This window comes from Spermophilus citellus, assembly GCF_964194105.1.
Source record: "Spermophilus citellus genome assembly, chromosome: 9".
In the NCBI taxonomy this organism is placed as follows: Eukaryota; Metazoa; Chordata; class Mammalia; order Rodentia; family Sciuridae; genus Spermophilus; species Spermophilus citellus.
The window spans coordinates 121571087-121587442 of NC_138191.1; the positions used below are offsets into that span (position 1 = coordinate 121571087).

The window sequence follows — 16356 nt, forward strand, 5'->3', positions numbered from 1 at the left end:
AAATGAGTAGAACAGGGCTGGGGTTGTGGCTCAGTGGCAGAGCGCTTGCCTTGCACATGTGAGGCCCTGGGTTCCATCCTTATCACCACAAAAAAATAAACAAAATAAAGATATTTAAAAAAAAAAGTAGAACCACTGCTATAGTCTGAAAGCATATCCTTGTGTACAATTCAGAAAAGGAGAGCAGGCTGAGATGATCCAAGCTATTCTATATATTTTTTTTCTATTTTAAGCCTCCTACAAAGGAAGCCTTTCTGGGCTGGGGATGTGGCTCAAGCGGTAGCACGCTCGCCTGGAATGCGTGCGGCCCAGGTTCGAACCTCAGCACCACATACAAACAAAGATGTTGTGTCTGCCGAAAACTAAGAAATAAATATTAAAAAATTCTCTCTCTCTCTCTCTCTAAAAAAAAAAAAAAAAAACAAAGGAAGCCTTTCTAGAGTCAAACACACATACAGCCACATGCCTACACATACAGACACATGCCTACACATACAGACACATGGCTGCACACACAGACACAAATACCTAAACAGCCACTGCAACGACTAATATAACAATGTGAAACAAAAGAAAAAAGTTACCCAGAATGGGAATAAATTTTAAAAGTTTGTAAGAATTTTGTGATATAGTATTTTTATAAAGGACTATACATACTACAGAGATACCAAGTATAGCAATGTATTATAACCTAATCTAAGTGGAAAGTTTGGAATTTTAGAATTTCTGCTTCAAAAATACTTTCTTCTTCTTCTTCTTTCTTTTTTTTTTTTTTGATACTGGAGATTGAATCCAGGGGAATTTAACCACTGAGCCACATTCCCATCCCTTTTTATTTTTTATTTTGAGACAGTCTCACTAAGTTGCTTAGGTCCTCACTAAATTGCTCAGGCTGACCTTGAACTTGCAATCCTCTGGCCTCAGCTTCCCAAATCATTGGGGTAACAGGAGTGTCGCCAACCCACCCAGCCAAAAATACTTTTAACAGTGTGAAGTCTATGGGGCTTAGGATGGGGAGAGATAAAGAAACAAAATAGGAAAATAAAAATAAAAGCAATGCTCAGGCCCTAAAAGAGCTGTGTCAACATTGTATAAATATTTGAAATTCACTTCAAAAGTGAATCAAATATTACTATCATTGATAGTGATAATCTACTTAACAATACCTTACATTTTTAATCACACTTGTAATCTTTCCCAAATGCTTTTTTATTAATTATCTCATTTTATCTCCACAACTGTGAAGTAGGCGAGGCAGTTATTGTTATTTTATAGGAAAAAAAAAATGAGGAATAGGGAACTCTAACAGGCTACAGGAAACTGTTGAAAAAGCACAGAAAGACAAGTTAGGAGACCGACCACAAAGAACTGTGTTCATTCTGCATGGAAACCTGTGATGTCTTTATGGTGACTCTCTATATAAAGAAGTGAACATGTAAAATAGAAGCCTATTTTTGTCAAGTAAGAAATGTATGTTTGTTTATATACAGAAAAAACCCTATATTTATAAGTCATACAGCAGCAACTATGCGAAGACAGAACTACTAAGGGCTTTCACATTATTCTTCTGTATCATCATACTGCTTTTACTTGTTTTTTAACAAGCATATGATACTTCTTTTCAACTTTCATTCTGAAATAACTTTGGGACTAACACAAAGAATTCCCTTATACATTTCACCCAGATTCCACAAATGGTAAGACATTAAAATTTGTTAACATTCTCTCCCTATATATGTTTACATATGTTTCCTGAATTATTTGAAAATAAGTTGTAGATGTAATGCTACTTTATCTCTAAATTTCTCCAAAACAAGAGCATTCTCCAATGGGACCACAATTATCAAAACCAAGAAATTGGGGATGGGGTTGTGGCTCAGTGTTTGTGTAGTATGCTTGAGGCACAGAGTTCCATCCTTAGCACCACATAGATGTAAAATAATGATACTATGTCCACTTAAAACTAAAAAATAAATATAAAAAAAGAATCCTTGTCAAAAAAAAACCAAGAAATTAACATTAATATAGTACTATTATCTGATCTATATCCGACCTTATTCAAATTTCAGTAATTACCTCACTAATTTATTTTATAGATAAAGATAAATTAATCCTGGTCCAGGATCATATTTTGCATTGAGCTACCATGTCTACTTTTTAAAATCTTAATAGAGAGAGATCCTCTTTTTGAGAAGGAAAAAAGATTAATGGCCTTGGGCAAGCTACTCCTGAAACTCCTATTGTTTCACATGGAAATGAACATTATGACACTTGCCCTATGTGTAGAAGGAGTTTGAGAGGATCATATAAATTATGACACATAAGCACCACTTAGAAAGGATGAAGGGACACAAAGCAATGAAACAAAGAGGACAGACTTTGGAATGAGGAGATATATGTCTCTAGCAAGAAACTAAACCTCTGGCAACCTCAGTTTCCTCACCTGAGAAACTGAAGCTAATGCCTTTAATGAGACTAAATAAGATAACAAAGATAAAGCCAGTATGACAAGTATTTTTTTTATTTTTATATATTCTAATTAGTTATATATGACAGCAGAATGCAATTCAATTCACATTATACATATAGAGCACAATTTTTCATGTCTCTGGTTGAAGACAAAGAAGATACACCATTTGTGATTTCATACAGGTACTTAGGTTAATGATGTCTGTCTCATTCCATGATCTTTCCTACCCATATGCCCCCTCCTTTCCCCTCCCTCCCCTTTGCCCTATCTAAAGTTCCTCTATTCCTCCCTTTCTTCCCCTATCCCCATATGAATCAGCATTCTTACATCAGAGAAGACATTCCGCGTTTGTTTTTATTGGGACTGGCTAACTTCACTTAGCATTATATTCTCCAACTTCATCCATGTACCTGCAAATGCCATAATTTTATTCTCTTTTAATACTGAGTAATATTTCATTGTGTATATATACCATATTTTCCTTATTCATCTAATGAAGGGCATCTAGGTTGGTTACACAATTTAGCTATTGTGAATTATGCTGCTATTAACATTTATGTGGCTGTGTCTCTGTAGTATGCTGTTTATAAGTGGGATAGCTGTGTCAAATGGTGGTTCTATTCCCAGTTTTCCAAGGAATCTCCAAACTTATGCCAAGTATTTTATGTGACCTTTCTCAATTACAGTATTCCCCCCATATCTTCTAGGTATACTTTCCAAGATCTCCGGTAGATGCCTGAAGCCTTGGATAGTACTTAACTCTATGCATACTATGTTTTTTTCATATATACCCATGATAAAGATTAATTTATAAATTAGGCACCATAAGAAAGTAACAATAACTAATTATAAAAACAATGTTAACTTACAAATAACTTAAAAACTGGTTATTTATGGAATTTTTCATTAAACATCTTCCAATTTGGGGTATCTATGGGTAATAATCAGAGGAAAGTAAGCCAGGCATGGGAGGCTAAGATAGGAGAATCACAAGTTTAAAGCCAGCCTCAGCAAAAGTGAGGTCTCTCTAAGCAACTCAGTAAGACCCTGTCCCTAAATAAAATACAAAATAGGGCTGGGGATGTGGCTCGGTGGCCAAGTGCCCCTGAGTTCAATCCCTGGTACCCCCTAAAAAAAAAAAAAAATTAAAAAGGGGTGGGGATGTGGCTCATAGTTAAGTGATGACAGGTTCAATCCCCATACCAAAAACAGAGAAAAATCTGAGGAAAGTAAAACCACAGAAAGGAAGGACTACTATAGCTTTATAACTTCCCTATAAAAACAGGTATTATAAATGAGAAAACTTAGAGTTAAAATAGGTAAATGACTGGCTCAAGCTCACACAACACAACTGGAAGCAGAGGTATTATCTGAACCCACATCCTTAAGACTTCAAAGCCTGTGTGTTTATCTACCATATTCAACTTTCTTATCCTATTAAATGCTTTCTTCTTTATATAAATATTTTCTTCTTTATATGCCTTCACATATATATGCATATATATATATATTCAAATCATATAATTCCTTAATCCTCCAAGAGAACCAAGCCTTTAAAAAGTAAGAATATGTACATTATGAGAATAAACACTCAATATCTTAATTCATAAATTTCCAATTTGTAAACTTAATGTAAATATACTATGACATTGCATTAAAAATTTCAGGGCTGGGGATGTGGCTCAAGCGGTAGCGCGCTCGCCTGGCATGTGTGTGGCCCGGGTTCGATCCTCAGCACCTCATACAAACAAAGATGTGGTGTCTGCAAAAACTAAAAAATAAATATTAAAAAAAAAATTCAAATTGAACACTTTATAGAAATAACATTTCCAGCTGGGCATGGTGGGGCACAGCTATAATCCCAGCTGCTCTGGAGGATCAAGAGTTCAAAGCCAACCTCAGCAAAGGGGAGGCGCTAAGCAACTCAGTGAGACCCTGTCTCTAAATACAATACAAAATAGGGCTGGGGATATGGCTCAGTAGTCGAGTAGCCCTAAGTTCAATCCCTAGTACCAAAAAATAATAATAATAATAATAAAACAATACAGAATCGCTCTCTCATGTCAGGTTCAACACTGCTGAAGGTAAAGCCTACCATGATTACTGAAATGCTTTTAGGCTGTGAGATTGCAACACTGGTATCTAGGATTCTCGTTGAGGAACACGTGTACAATCAAGGCAGGCAGCCTCTGGTGACTTTAATAACCATAGCCCAAAGGAGTCTAAAACCAGGCTAAAAAAAAAAAAAAAAGCATCATTAAAGAAACAGGAAAAGCAGTCAAGTGAAATCTCTAAAGACCAGACTATTTAGACAAGGGTTTAGAAAAGGAAAAGTGGGAAGTTGAGGAGGATGCAAATGTGATCATTTTAAAATGTCACTTTTAGTGTCCCAAAGACCAGAGAACACTTCTTGAAGTAAAGATGAGGAAAAGTATTATATACACTAGGGCAGTCATAAGTTCCTACAAATAGTTTTAAGGCATTAAGCTGTGAAAACATGACTTTCAGGCAACACTACAAGCAGAATCAGCACAGGAAGTAGTCATAAATTTACATGGAAGGTATGCTTCCTTCAACCACCAGTAACAAAGATATAAAATATTTCCTGAAGCTAAACATAGGACTTACTTAAAATTCTTAATATATTTGCTGTGTAAGTAATAATTCTAACTGGAGAGACTCAGAATATACTTTTAATATAAATGTTTCTGTCCCATCTTCTATTTACTACATTTTTATCTCCTTTTCTTCCTATTATAAAGTCAGTAGTTCCAGGAGATGAGGGGTGGGGAGAAGTATCAAGAAGCCCCTATGGCTTCACTATACAGCAACAGTCCCACCTCGCCTGAAGAACTGCTGCTACAAGAGATGCTGCTGGGGGAGTGGCAAGTGTCTGTGTGTGAAGGTAGACCAGGGCAAAGAATCATAAAGAAATCCAAGGACCTCAGAAGAGTAATAGTTAAGGAGACTTTTCATTATTAATGACTTATTTTCATAATTTTCCAAGTATCTATCCCATTTGAGTTAGAAAATACTCCCACACTTAGTGGCAACTGTCTTACTTCATAAAATAGCACAGGACAAAATATACTTGTTAATGTGTCAGGTTTTAACTACCAAAACAGTAAGCTAAAATGTGGCTTAACAGAAATATTTTACCTGACTGAAACTTAACCTTCTTTGGAACCTCTAAACCACTGTATAAATCTAAAAGAATATTACTATGGGGATTATGAGAGGTAGAAAAGGGATGGCAGAAATGAGTTTGATCAAACTATATTATGTACATTTACAAATACAGCATAATGTATCCCACAATTATGTATGATTATAAGGCACTAACATTTTTTTTTTTTAAAGAGGGTATTACTATGGCCAAGTAGAAAGCAAACTCCTTGAAGACAAGGAACTATGTCTTATCCTATAGCTTCCACAACTCACTGAACAATTAGGTTTTTAATGAATGGAACAGATTAGCTTATTTTCATGTATTCATTTGCTCACTCAACATTTATTGAACACCAACTGCCTACTCTATGATTGAACCTGTGTTGGTTCAGACTTTTAAAAAACTACACTGAATTTCAGCCCTTAGCAATATGAAAAAAAAAAAAAAATCACCAAAAGATCTTATTCTTGATTATTAACTGGAATAACATTTCTAAAGCATGCTTGAATTTTCAAATGACAGGCATACATACAAATGCAGATAGCACTAATATAATATCTAATATTAATTTTTTATATCTTTCCCCTGAAAGAGAATTCCAACACAGCCATAATACTGACAGTAAATATCATTTGACAATCGCTTCAGTAACAGTTGCTGGACTAAAGACCATGATTAAAAGTGTCTCAGCAACAGGATTTTTAAAAAGTAAAACCAAGCAGTAACTGGCTTCTTGTTTTGACTACTCAATTTTTTGTTTATAGTTGCACCGAATTTTAGTTTCCCCTGCCTTTTTAAAAGAATAAGCCAGGGGCTGGGGTTGTGGCTCAGTGGTAGAGCACTTGCCTAGCATGTGTGCAGCACTGTGTTCGAATCTCAGCACCACATATAAATAAATTAATTAATTAAAGGTCTATCAACAACTAAAAAAAAATTAAAAAAAAAAAAAAAGAATAAGCCATACATGTTAAACTGTGATTGCAACAACATGGCAAATAATATTTTTACACCACACTAGAATTTATAAAGAGTTTCACAAACTAGAGACATCTTTTTTAGTCCTTAAAACTTATTTAACTGATGGGAAAAATGAGGCTCAAAGTAGTGGATGCTGCGTGTCCAAAGCTGGGATTTTGTGTCTGAATCTGGCTTTTCTGAAGCCTGTAGCCCAGTGCTGTCTTCAGCCAGCTGCTCTCTTCCAGGCTCAGAAAGTTGTACAGGCTGAGAACATGAAATAAGCTATGAAAGGTTAGGCTATGCCACAGTAGACAGTGGTTATCAAAACTGTCAACACAGCCTCAGCATGGGGGGGGGGGCAGTGGGGGCGGGGATAAACTCTGTTTAATGGACACTAAAATTGAGATTGTTTTGTTGAGAAACAAAATCGGCAATAGATGGTATGAAAACAATTCAGTAGTCTTAAATTTGATCATGAACAGAAATTTGATATTCATGAATTCTCAAACATCCTAATTTACATCTAGCCCACTTGTTTGGCTTGCTTTGGAAATAACTGGAAATTTTCCAAATCTCTCTTTAAAAACAATTGGAAAAAAACGTAATCTTGTTCTTCAGTTCAATATTTTTTAATGTAAACTAGGAATCAAGTGAATTGAAATATTCTTTTGATATATGGTGCCCCAATCAGGAAAGAGGACGAAATATATTTAGGTTCTTTTATCAACATTTAACTTAAAAGAATACCAAACAGAAAAGAGCAGACTGATTTGAGAGCTGAGGTATGGCTGGTTTTTAAAAATCTTACAAATGAAACTGAGTAACTTGCATAGAGTATTACCATTAACCTTTACAGTAATAAAGTTCAACTTCCAAAAGCCATCAGTAAAATAATAGGTCCTCATTAAACAATGAATTCACTTCTTCAATATTAAGTCACACTGAGTGGCTACGATGGTGTAGGTAGTAAACTGGGTATATTTGTTTAAATACAACAAGAAGCTGAAATACAGCAAAAAACATGTGAATAATACAGGCTTTCAATCTTTTTGCTATAAATGGAGGTACATCATCTTATGTTACTGTAAATAGCAGCCATTCAAATGCCACAGTTGTCCTAAGTCTACCAACTACGTTTAATACACTCTTTCTATTCTAGTAATGTGAAGTTGTTCAAGTCTTTTTCAACTGCTAAAGAAAAAAAGTCTTTCTTTATTCAAGAATATATACTACGTGTAACTTGAAGAGATCTTTCTCCGAACCCATTAAATCTATAGGAGAAATCGTTTTTGCTTTTACCATTAAAATAGTCAGGTCTGATAGATTTTAGAATGTATTTTGTTTTATTTTACCTACTGCTGTATCCTGGCTGCCTAGAACACTGCTTGCTCACTCAACATTTATTGTTGAATGAATGAATTATTCCTACGAGTTATGGTTCATTACATAAGGGTATATCCAAGAACTTTTTGATTTCTTAATGCTTCTAAACTTGAAGAAAACCCCCAATGTTTATTTACATCGGTCAGCTGCCTGTGGAAAGCAATCATTCCAAATGTGTAAACAACAGCATGTGCAAGGTGTACAGTTATGTTAAGGCAAGTTAGGTGTCATCAGCTACTTCCCACGTTTCTCTAAGTCCCAGTTAGAAGAGTTAAATTGTAAAGCACCATGAGGACTCAATTAAGCCTATATCTACATGCTGAGAATTTTCCTTGACAAACTCATTGCTTCTCCACTAAAATCGTTTCTTTTTCAAGGCAAGTACCATTGAGAATGAACATTCTGAAAAGAACCAGAAAATAACAGACGTACACAAATCCGGCTTGGGGACACTATGATAGTCCCTGAGTTGCCCCATGAACCTGTTGTCCTTTCCAGAGGTCTGAATCCAATTTCTATTTAAAGGAACACTGCTTTCCTTTAAAAGAGGGTAGAGGGAAATCTCAGTTTGGAGAAAACCTCTTTTAAAAGGTTCGAGGAAAAATATCTGCTTCCACATTGTCAAAAATAATGTTTGCTGACAAAACTGACATCAGCCCCAGTTTGGAGCGGGGCCACAGGGCATGATTTGGGGGTATCAGCTTCGGTTCCTGATGCCAAGTTTAAGATCCCATGAGGGGAGGAGAAGGCAAAGAGCTGCCGGCACGGCCCGGCCCAGGGTGTCCGCAGCCCCCGGGGGCCGGGGCCGCTGTCAGCTCCCAACTTTGTCAGTCCCCCTCCCCCGGGCACAGGGGCCACGCGCCTCGCGCTCCCACCCGCAAACTCCCTAGCCACAGCGGGTCCCGGGCCAGCGGAGGTCCGTCGGGGCCCGGAGTGACTGCCGGGCGCCGCGGGCTGGGCCGGGGGCGCCAGGCGAGGAGGGGGCGCGCCTCCCCTCCCCCCGGCGGGCCCGGACGCAGCCAACGGCGGCAGGCGGCTGCTCCGGCCCGCGCCCGCCGCGCCCTCCCGCCCTGCCCGCGGGCCTCGCCACGCCCCGAGCCCCGGGGCGGACCCCCAGCGGGCCGACCGGCGGCTCCCGGGCCGCGCTCCTCAGGAGAGCCCCCGGCGCGGGCGTGCGGCCTAGTCGGGGTTACATAACGGGGACCGGCCCCTCCGGAGCCGGCCGGGGGTCGCGGGGCCGCGCCAGGCGGAAGGGGCGCCGCCGCTCACCTGCCGTAGATGCCCTCGGTGATCCGGTTCCGCTTTAGAGGGCGGCGAAGCTTACTGCAGTCGGCGTTCCGCCGCTTCATCCTCCCGTTGGTGGGCCGGTGCCCACGCCGCCACCGCCGCCTCTCACCTCAGCCGCCGCCGCCGCCGGCCCGCCCCGCGTCGGGCCTGGACTCTACCCCTGGGGCCGGTCACACAGACATGGAGCCAGCACCCGGGGGGAGGGGGTGGCACGGGGAGGGGGGGCTCAGAGCCTCCTCCGCCTTCGGAAACAAAGAAATGACAATTCCGGGGCCCGCCCGCCCAGCACCAGCCAGCCGCCTGCCCCGCCTTCTTGGCCCCGACGGACGGCCCGCGGGGCCAATCGAAGGCGCCGCTGCGCCGCTGACGGCCAATAGTAGGGCCCGCTGAGGCAAAACGGACTCTTGAACCCGCCTCTTTGAAGGACAGAAGAATGCGCCAATCATTATGGTGTCTGGACCCATGGCTGGGCCTATCAGAAAAGATTTAAATACAGGCTTATAAATAGGCCCTATAAATATAACATCCTATATTATGCCTTGTTGCGAAGGTACGCCTCATGATTATTGGATTGCGCTTCGGATTGGCAATCCGTACCAGAGCGCACCGTGCTGTGTGGCACTGTAGGCTCTCGTCTAGCAATGTATGAATCCGGAGGCCCGGGTTTTCCGCATGTGGGGTTTCTGCGCGGACATGTGCTTCAGTCAGCGCGTCATTATGTAAGGAAGCGTACCGGGAGCAGCGCCGGGGTCCCTTCTGCAGACGCTGAAGCGCTCGGTCAAGCCGGCCGCGTCAGCGCGCGACGGGGGTACGAATGACAAAGCAAACCCCACACATACACACACACCACACCACACACACCACAACACACACACACACAGTACGAATGACAAAGCAAACCCCACACATATACACACACACATACACACACACACACACACACACATACACACACCCACCCTGCCAGCTTCCCGCGACGTGGTGACAGCGCGGCAGCCAATCGGAGGCCGCGATGGGAGGGGCCTGCGCGGTCCCGCCCCCGGGTTTGCGTCACGGGGGCGGGGGCGTGGGGCGCGCGACGTCGCGCGAGGCTGCCGGGGCTCCACGTCCGCAGACCCGGCTGGGCGGTGCGCTTCGCTGGCTCGGAGTCGGTCCGACACGCGAGGGCGCGGCCGCCGAGCGTCGGCCCCGGGGGCGTGTGTGCCGGGGGGCGGGAGGTGCGTGGCGGGTCCGGGCTCAGGCCCGGTGCCTCCGAATTGGGGGCGCCTAGCTAGCGACCCTGCGCACGCTCCGGGAGCGCGGATGTGGTGCCGGGCATGGTGCCGGGCAAGGTGCTGGGCAAGTTGCGTCTGTTGGCTCATTTACTCCTCCTAACTCCTCTGCCACGTAGTATGTATGCCAAACAACAACTAGGAAGGACAACGAAGATTTCTTTTTAAGTGGAAAAAAGAAAAAGCAGAATGTAAGTCATTTGGCAAAACTGGGGAAAACGAAGAAAAGTAGCTGGAAGAGGGGAAACCACCGCTGTTGGCATCGTATTTTATTTTTATTTTTTATCCCAATTTTCTTCCATAGTTGATGTATTTAATCTATTATTAAATAGAATAGTGCTCATATTAGAAATTTAATTGTGTCTTTTTTAACATAAGCATTTTACACATTATGCATCCTTTATAAATGTTCCTGGTGGTTGCAGAACATCCTACCAAGTGGCTTCACTATCTTAACTTCTCAACAATATCGGAGCAGTTGGCCTTGGAGCACATTTTTAAAACTTCCAGAAAGAAGGTGCCCTGTTGTTTTGTCCTGGGACACAGCAGACTTCTCCCTGCCGTATGATCACCCATTGATCAGCACCCACCAATGCTTTGTCCTCCATTGCTGCTCTCTGTTAACTTCCTCCTGCTCACAAACCTTCAAAGGTTCCCAGTGCCTGGAACAGAAAATCCATTTTCTTTAGTGTGGCATCCAGAGCTGGTCTCCATGGGGAGATACTCTCTTCCATGTCTCCCCAGGCCAGCAAGATATCTCTACTGTTCTTCAACCCATGTGCCTTTATATCCCTTCCTTCCTTCTTTGCTTCCACACAGAGCATTTCCATCACTACTGCCTCTGGTGTGTGGTTTCATAGGTGAGGTTTATCCATCCACCTAAACAAAAATCTCCTTGGGCATCAGATCTATACCCTGTGGAGGCAGAAGTTTAGAAAATAGCAAGGGTATCTGCTTTTTCAGACAAGGGTTGAAATTCCAGCTTGGCCACTTACTAGCTTGGGCAAGTTACTGAATCTCTCAGAGCCTCTGATTACATTCAGGTTTGTACTCAGACTGGGAGGATAATGAGCTCAGAGCCAGGCATGCAGCAGGTAAAGCAAGTAACTGCTCTTAACAGTATACTTGTTTTTCATCCCTGCCTCTACTCCAACGTGTTGATAAAGTGTCACTGGGTGACCAAGAATAAGAAATTGTGAGCTCAGTTCCACCAAGCCTGCCTGGTGCTTAGAAAGGACATGAACATGATTCTTTCTGGAGCAGCAGGAAAAGGCTTCAGCTGCCAGGACAGAGGGTTCACTGAGGAAAGTACAGGAGGGACCTGAATCAATAGGATTGGAGGCTTGACTGGATCGAGGGAGACAGGTACCTTGTTAGGACCTGTCTCCAGACTCCATGGGGAGCCAGATCTGAATATCCCTCTTTGCGATGATGACAGAATTCCATATAACCTGGGCCAGAGACTAAGACAGTCAACTCCTTGAGGTGAGAGGCCGTATCTGTCATCCTTTCCATTCCCAGACGTGTCCCTGATAAGACAGTGCCATGGCTTGGAATGGATTGGTGAGTAACCCAGGGGAAAGATGACACAGGCACTGGGGACACGTGCCCGTTCTCTGGAGCTCAGTGTCTAGCCTGCCACCATACAGATTCCTGGCAAGGGCATCCTGGGCTGTGACAGAAGTGCACAGTGGCTGGGAGCAATGGGCAGGTGTGGCTGAGGCTACATAGAAGCAGAGAAAGGTCGGAGAGAATCTCGGGGTGATGGGCTAAGAAGAAGCAGTACAAAGGTCTAGAGAGGCCTGGGTTACAGTCTCAATTCAGATGACAACTCACTGGTATCCTTGGCTGAGTCACCTGCCCACCCTGTGCTAGGGTCCCCTCTGGAAATGCTTCTAACCTATGTTTAAAAGCAGGTCATGAGGGGCTGGGGATGTGGCTCAAGTGGTAGCGCGCTCGCCTGGCATGCATGCAGCCTGGGTTCGATCCTCAGCACCACATACAAAGATGTTGTGTCCGCCGAAAACTAACTAAATATATAAATAAATAAATATTTTTTAAAAATTCTCTGTCTCTCTCTCTCACACTCTCTCTAAAAAAAATGAATAAATAAAAGCAGGTCATGATAGCTCCGTTTTACAGAAAAGAAAACTGAGGCTCATAGAAAACAAGGTCACATCATCAATATAGTAGAGCAGTTTAGCTCAAGAATAAGCTGAGCACGGGTAAGCCTTGAGGCTACAGGCACAGACCCTGGAGCTGTATCTGGCTGTTGGTGCGTAGAGGTGATGATCTATCTGGTGGGAAGGCAGGAATAGCCCTCTTGCCAAGAGTACAAGGACAGGCCAGAGTAAAACTGTCTTCTCCATATTCTTCACTCCTCTCCACCAGCTCTTTCTTCCTGGCCCACCCTCCCTGAAGCCCCTTTGGCTCTAGCCAGGTGTACTCTGAACCCTGAGATGGGCCTCTGGAATTCTAAGGGCACAGAGAATGCTAGTGCGCCTCCAGCCCCCACAACTCACTGACCTGGGAGCAAAGGAGAACCTCAGTGGCCATTTTATAGACGAGTGAAAAGGGGAAATAGTTTGCTCTCATTCACTTGACCAAGAACCAGGTAGGAATTAAGGCCAGTCTTCCGGGGACTTTTTTTTTTTTTAATATTTTCTTAGTTGTCCATGGACTTTATTTGTTTGTTTATATGTGGTGCTGAGAATTGAACCCAGTGCCTCACACATGCTAGGCAAGCGCTTTATCACTGAGCCACAACCCCAGCCTTCCTGGGACTTTTTGATGAGCAAGGGATTGGGTCTTGCACTTAGAGCTGAGTTCAGGACAGCCCTGGAGAGAGGTCATGTTTCACAGATAACGAAAGGACCTCCCTGCTTCCTTTAGCAGCTAGGATTCCTTCAGACCCACCTGCCTAGAGCTCTGTTCCTGGTCTGCGGGAGTCACAGCAGAGTCCAACAGTGGATGACAAACTCTCATACATGTGTCCATACGGAGGATGTTCACTGCAGTGTTTTGAACAGGGACAGTTGAGAGCTAGCTGCGTTGCCGTGTGCCTATTATCCCAGCAATTTGGGAGGCTGAGGCAGGGGAATTGATCACAAATTTGAGGCCAGCCTCAGCAACCAAGACCCCTGTTTCTAAAGAAAGAAAAAAGGTGGGGTGCTAGGGCTGTAGCTCAATGGTAAAGCATCCCTGAGTTCAATCGGGACATTTTGGAAACAACTCAGATATTCCACAAAGAGGGCTGGTCAAACAGATTATCGCACATTCCTATCATGGAAGCCGGTGTAGTGTATAGAAAGGTTATACAGAGCACAATCGCTGCTCCAAATACCGTACACATTTTGTTTTAATCCTCACAAACACTCTATGAAATAGAGATTATTATTGGCCACATTACAGATGAGGAAATCATGGCACAGAGGGGTTAATCCACTTGCCTAAGGTAAGTGACAGAGTTGAGATTCAAACCCAGGCAGTCTGTTGCCAGAATCTGGGCTCTTAGCCACCAGACTGTGGTGTTGTAGGATTTTTTTCTGACTTGGAAACTGCTCATCATATACTGTTCATGAAAAAAGCAAGTTACCAAACAGTGTGTACTATGTAACACCATTTTTGTAGGGGGAATAAAAAGGCACAAATCTACATGCATAGAAAAGCTCTGAGTCAGGTGAAGTGGTACATGCATATAATCCCAGTGACTGGGGAGGCTGAGGCAGGAGGATCATAAATTAGAGGCCAGCCTCAGCAATTTAGGCCCCACCCTGTCTCAAGATAAAAAATAAAAAAGTCTGGGAATGTGGCTTAGTGGTAGAATAACCCTGAGTTCAATCCGCCCTGCCCCCCCCCAAAAAGGAAAGAAAACATCTGAGTGGATATATACCCAAAATGTAGTGCCACTTTTTAGAGATATTGAAGTCATAGGTGTTTTATGTGTCTTTATATTTTCAGTTTTCTACAGTAAATATGCCAAGTTTGCATGGACCATTTTCTACACACCTCACTATGCAAGACTCTGTTCAATCATCATAACAGATTTTTTTTCTACTTTATAGATGAGGAAACAAAGAGACTGACCACATTGCCCAAGGTCACACAGCTAATAAATTAGAAAAACAAGAATTTGAACCCAAGTGGCCTGACTCCAGAGCTCATGGTTTTAGAGTGAATGAATGGTGATGCCTTAGCCACACTAGCCAGGCATGCTGGGAGTGAGGTCACTCCTGATGCAGACAACCTTCCTGTGGGGCGTGGAGGACCTGCCTACTTCCTGGATCTTGCCCAGGCTGTGCTTGGCTCAGGTGAGCAGTGTGGGAAGCCGTTCGAATGTGATTGGGCACCTCCCTGATTGGGTGTGAGGCGTTCTGGCCAAACTGTGTTGGAACTAATCCCCACCCTCTCTAGGTGCTCATCCTTGTGGGGGTGTGATGGACCATTGACCCTGAGACCAATCACTGTCCCTGACCTTGGAATGCTGTCCCCTTCGACCTTCATTGAATGGAATTTTCCCCTGAAATTCTTGTTCCCCAATAAAAGGCCACTCCCTGGCGTGCCCTGTCTCTCTCTCTCCTGCTAGTCCGTGTAAACCTCGCTGCCCCACCAGGTGGCTCCAGGCGGGTGGCTCCAGGCAGGAGCCAGAGGGGAGAGCTGTCTCAGACCTGGTCAAAGAAAAAGATGAATGGAGTTTTGTGTGTTTATTTTGATCTCACTAGTTAACTTCTATGCTTCGAACCTCTTGTATGAAGCTAGCCTGCTGGTGCTAAGGATGCCACTGCATTGGAAAGTCCCCATTCTCACTTGTGCAGATTCTTATAGGGGAAGGCGATCAACAGATAAATGCACAAGTGAAAGTCCACACTGCGTCAGAAGGGCTCGCGGGCTGTGAAGAAAGGGAGGGGAGCACAGGAACATAAGGGATGGAGTAAGTGCTGCCCTTTGATTTGATTTCATTTTTAAATTTTTGAGGTGGGGTCCCACCATGTTGTCCAGGCTGGCCTTGGACTTCTGGGCTCCAAGGGATCCTCCAGTCTTACCTGCTTCTGTAGCAGCTGGTACCACAGGCACATGCCACCCATGTGCTGGCTATGCTGCACTTGGGCATGGGGGGAACCCTCCTGAGAGGGGGCGGGGACCAGGACCGAGGACCCTGCCTGCCTGCCAGGGAAGTGAGCAGCAGGTATCTGCCAGGAGGCACTTGGGGCAGAAGGAACCAAGCTGCCAGGAGTGTTTCATTCCAGCATTTTATTATGAAAAATGTTAAACATACCATCCTCTACCCCCGGGGAGGGGGCGGGGGTGGGGGACATAGACTGGAAGAATTTTGCAGTGAGAAACCAAATGCTGCCACCATGTAGAGTGCTCATGTCGCATGCACAAGGCCCTGGGTTCCATCGTCAGCACCACCCCCACACACACCAAAAACAACCCCAAACCTCTGAACATCTGGAATTGTCATCATAAGACAAGGACCTTCTTCAAGGGTCAGAGGGGAGGGAAGAGCAAAAATTCCACCTGTGACAAGGTCCCTCCTCAAGAAGTGAAGACCTTCTGTTCTGGATGCTGCCTGGCCCTCTGCAGGCTCAGGACTTAAGGGGCCACAGAGCTCAGTCTGCCAGCTGGTCAGTGTACGGTCAGGGCTCTGGGCACAGGGGCCGCAGGGCATTCATCTAGCTGACATTCGGTGCCCTTGGCAGGTAGGTCCTGGCTCGCCTGGTTCACAGAGCCACTTATCCTGGGCCCAGGCCCGTGGGGGTCACATTCTTTTATCTCCTGCCCAGAGGGTCTCCTCCTTGGGAAAATCCAGTTTGCAG

General features: G+C 43.8%; 1 protein-coding gene and 1 long non-coding RNA gene across 2 annotated transcripts in view; one reads left to right on the top strand and one right to left on the bottom strand.

Annotated features, from left to right (window-relative positions):
* Positions 1-9525, bottom strand: part of MACO1 (macoilin 1) — a 64984-nt gene extending 55459 nt beyond the window's left edge. Inside the window, exon 1 of the mRNA XM_081306473.1 lies at positions 9249-9525. Coding sequence (XP_081162599.1) covers positions 9249-9328 — 80 coding nt within the window. The 5' untranslated portion in view covers positions 9329-9525. The remainder of the gene's footprint in view (positions 1-9248) is intronic.
* A 292-nt stretch (positions 9526-9817) lies between these two features.
* LOC308655967 lies at positions 9818-15087 on the top strand. Its single transcript, XR_014023566.1, has 3 exons — positions 9818-10074; positions 14602-14847; positions 14951-15087. It is a non-coding gene; the product is annotated as an uncharacterized lncRNA (long non-coding RNA).
* The last annotated feature ends 1269 nt before the right edge of the window (positions 15088-16356 follow it).